Source organism: Portunus trituberculatus, chromosome 35 (assembly GCF_017591435.1).
Source record: "Portunus trituberculatus isolate SZX2019 chromosome 35, ASM1759143v1, whole genome shotgun sequence".
NCBI classification, from domain to species: domain Eukaryota; kingdom Metazoa; phylum Arthropoda; class Malacostraca; order Decapoda; family Portunidae; genus Portunus; species Portunus trituberculatus.
This window is the reverse complement of record NC_059289.1, coordinates 17085926-17089970: the sequence shown is the minus strand read 5'-3', so window position 1 is coordinate 17089970 and position 4045 is coordinate 17085926. Positions and strand designations below refer to the sequence as shown.

The window sequence follows — 4045 nt, the reverse complement described above, 5'->3', positions numbered from 1 at the left end:
TATTGAAATAATTACGTACCAGTCACAAAGAATGATAGTGTGTGTGTGTGTATATATATATATATATATATATATATATATATATATATATATATATATATATATATATATATATATATATATATATATATATATATATATATATATATATTTTTTTTTTTTCGCTGTTGCTGCTTCAAAGTAATTGTAGTAAGTGATGTACATGAATTTTATTATTTTTTTTTCAACAATTTTAATTTGTACATTTTCCTCAACTTTAAGGAATAAACATTTTTTGGGCGGCAAGTTAAAACTGAAGTAAATTGAGACTCGTCTCATGTCTTTTGTAATTTCTATTTGTAACTTTAGCCATTGAATTTAATATTTACTTTTTGAGATATGTGAAAAAACAGTAATAAGTTATACAGATTACGTCAATATGTTACACAAAGTATTCCAAGTAATGATTATACGCCAAAGTGTTGGCTAGCGTGCGAGCCATTGACAGCTTCACAGAAGTCTTCGTTCGCTGAGCGAGTCCCGCCTCCCTCAGTCCCTCAGTCTGGTGTTTGCCAGTGGAGCGAAGGGTTGAAGCTTTCGTTCTCTGTGGGTATTGAGTGATTTGTGTTACATTGAATTGTAATGATGTGTCAATATCCTTGTTTTATGATGTAGAACGTGAAGTATGATTGTAGTGATTCATATAAGTGAACTATATTTATAGGCAAATTGAAAAGCCGCCTTCCCTTTTTTGTGTTACTTTGCTTAATATTTTTTTTTTCCGTTTTCTATATTGGAAATCATCTGAGGCGTAATTAATTTTGTGAGGGCAAGAAAGTATGCCATAATGTTAAGCTGTGCATGGTGCCTGAGTGTGTTTAATTAATAGGTGCTGGTGAAAAAGAAAAAAAAGTGTTTTAATCCACAATATTAATAGCGTTCATTTTAAGCCTGTTGAAAGAAAAGTATATGTATGTATTAAAAGCAAAAAATTGTGCGTGTTTTTCCCCATAATCACCAAGTCATTTGCAGTGTTAATACCCCCCCCAGTGTGTGTTACCGGTGTATGGTGCTGTAATCACCACCGCTGCCGTCACCACCCGTCACCACCGCGACCACCACCGCCACCATGGGCACCCCTCCTATGGTGTCGCCTATACGCATGCTGCCCCTACTGCTCGTCGCTCTCGCCATACGCTCAGGTAAGGCTGCTTATATCTCTATCAGCTTTGTTTTTGCATATATCTTTATCATCTTCATCATTTCCTTCAATTCCTTCATGTTTTCGTTAATTCTATCTATCACTTCTTTTTCTTATTTCCTCCAGTTTTTTTTTTTTTTTATATATATATATCGTCAGTATTTTTGTTATCTTTATCTTATCAAGTCATTTTCCCGGTATTTTCATGTTTCCATTCCTTTCATTTACCTCTCCCTTGTTTCTCTCTTCCTTTGTTTTTTTTTTCTTTTCTTTTCTTTTTTTTTTTTTCTTTTGGCGTCTGCATTTTTTATTACAATTTTTTTCTTTCAATATTTTCTGCCACTTTTTCTTCTTAGTATTTTCATGTTTCCAGTCATTCATTTCATGTCATTTTTTTTTTCGTTTCTGTTTTCCCTTTTTTTTCTTGGGGGGGGGGCGTCATATTTTTTTACTATTTATTCTTATCTTTATCTTTTTCTTGTCTTTCTATATTTTTCTGCCATTTTTTAGGCATTTTAATCTATCATTTATCTATTTGTTTCTCTTCCCTTGTTTTTTTTTTTTTTATTATTATTTCTCTATGACGTCATAATTTTTTACCATGTTTACTTATCTTCATCTTTTTCTTTGCTATTTATATTTTCTGCCCTTTTTTTTTGGTATTTTTATGCTTGTCATTGGTTTAATTTATCTCCTTTGGTTCTTCTTTTCCTTTCAGTTTTTTTCATTTTTTTTTTCATGGCGTCATTTTTTTTATATATATATTTTAAGTTTTATTTATCTTAACCTTTTCTTGGCTTTCTTTTTTTTCTGCCATGTTTTAAGTATTTTCTTTTTTTTCCAGGCATTCTTTTCATTTATCTCTCCTTTGGTTCTTTTCCCTTCAGTGTTTTATTGCGGGGCGTCATAATTTTTTTTTTTTTTCACTATTCCTATCTTTATCTTTTTCTTGTCTTTCTATTTTTAGGTATTTTTTTCATGTTATTTCTTTGTTTCTCTTTTCCCTTAATTTTTTTTTTCATGGCGTCATTATTTTTTCTTATCTTTGTCTTATTTTCATCTTTCTATCTTATTTCTTCCAATTTTTTTTTTTTTTGGTATTTTCACCCCGTTTATTTTTTTTTACTTATTTTTTTTATTTTGTTGTTAAGTTAGTCGTGTCTTTCATTGTAATTTTGTCTTGTTTGTTTGCTTTGAGTCAACAATAAAAAAGAACAGTGTCATGTATTTATAGTGTTAGTTGATTATATTTCGTTTTGGCAGCCAGTCAGTTAGTCAGTCAGTCAGTCTTGCTTGTATCCTGCCAGTTAGTCTTTCTTACACGATATTTTTCTTCATGTTAGTAAATCAGTCTATCATTTCTTTTTTTTTTCCCATTCAAACTACTATATTTCTTTCCTTCGTTGAGTCACCCTGTCAGTAAGTCATTTCCCTATCTCCAGTCAGTTAATTCGTCACCCAAGTCTTGTTTTTTTCCAGTCAGTCAGTCACTCAGTCAGATATTTGGTGAGTCACGTTTCTTTTCCAGTGAGTCATTCAGCCAGTCAAGATTTTTTTCCCGTTTGTCAGTGAGTCAGTCAGTTAAACAGTCAGTCACGTTTTCTCTAGTTAGTAAATTTCTCTCCAGTCATCGAGTTAAGCTTCGTTATTGATCTTCTTTTTCTTCTTTCTTCTTCTTCTTCTTCTTCTTCTTCTTCTTCTTCTTTTTACTAATGCTACTACTACTACTACTACTACTACTACTACTACTACTACTACTACTACTACTACTACTACTACTACTACAACAACAGTTACTACTACTACTACTACTAATACTATAACTTACATTTGAATAAAATTTGGCTTTATTTTCTTTTCCTCTCTCTCTCTCTCTCTCTCTCTCTCTCTCTCTCTCTCTCTCTCTCTCTCTCTCTCACATACAGTATATACTCAAGTCTTTACTGTGATGGAGGGAGGTGGGAGAGGGATTACATAATACAAGGTGATGGTGGGTGAGTGGCGTTCGTTGAGATGGGTGGCGTGGCGTGGCGTGGCTGTGGGGGAGAGAGGGAGGGTTAGCTGTGTTTGGGGCGAGGAGGGAGGGAGGGAGGGGTGGCGATGGATCAAACCCTTATACAGCCATTAGGGGGAGGGAGAAACGCTACTGAAATAAAACCATGGTGTTCTGGGATATCTTACAGGGGCAACTCTATTATGTAATGTCTAATGGGTAGTATATTTCTCTCTCTCTCTCTCTCTCTCTCTCTCTCTCTCTCTCTCTCTCTCTCTCTCTCTCTCTCTCTCTCTCTTACAGAATTAATGTAGCTAATACTTCTCTTCTTTCCCTTATAAACACTCCATTCCTACTATATACCTTAGCATGTTTATATTTTAGTCTTCGGAGTTACAATGTTGATCAATGGTGTATGGAGTTAGTTTTTGTTTTGTTTTTTCTTTAATGTAAGAGGGGGAAAATTGGCCAGGGGTAACAAAAAGAGTAAACAAAAAATGCCCATTTAGTTAGCTACCAGTCCAGTTTATTATGTATTACTGTCATAAATGTGACTGTTTTGGTATCAGAAGGTAAGGAAAGATGTTTTGGGAGGTTTTTTTTTTTTTTTATGTTTGTATCACTTCTCGCTGTTTGATTCTATTGTCACGCTGAGTTGATTAGCCATGTTGCTGTGAGTGTTTGTGTTGTTGGCAGTGTTGGGTCCTTGTTAAACGTTACACTATTACTACAATCTTGAAAACACCCGTGAAAACTACAATAAGGATCTGTGAAAGTGATAAAGAGAAGACTGAAACATTTCAATATACAAAAGAAGAGAGAGAGAGAGAGAGAGGGGAAAAGAAAATAAAGCCAAATTTTATTCAAATGTA

General features: G+C 33.5%; 1 protein-coding gene across 50 annotated transcripts in view; it reads left to right on the top strand.

Moving 5' to 3' along the window:
- Positions 1–506: 506 nt before the first annotated feature.
- Positions 507–4045, top strand: part of LOC123513214 (Down syndrome cell adhesion molecule-like protein Dscam2) — a 424526-nt gene continuing 420987 nt past the window's right edge. For 49 of the 50 annotated variants that reach the window (XM_045270251.1, XM_045270253.1, XM_045270254.1 and 46 more), the window contains exons 1-2: positions 507–585; positions 1030–1181. In XM_045270251.1, the coding sequence (XP_045126186.1) occupies positions 1109–1181 (73 nt within the window). In that variant the 5' untranslated portion in view covers positions 507–585; positions 1030–1108. Of the gene's footprint in view, positions 586–1011; positions 1182–4045 lie in introns of all 50 variants that reach the window. The other variant, XM_045270227.1, reaches the window with a different exon arrangement.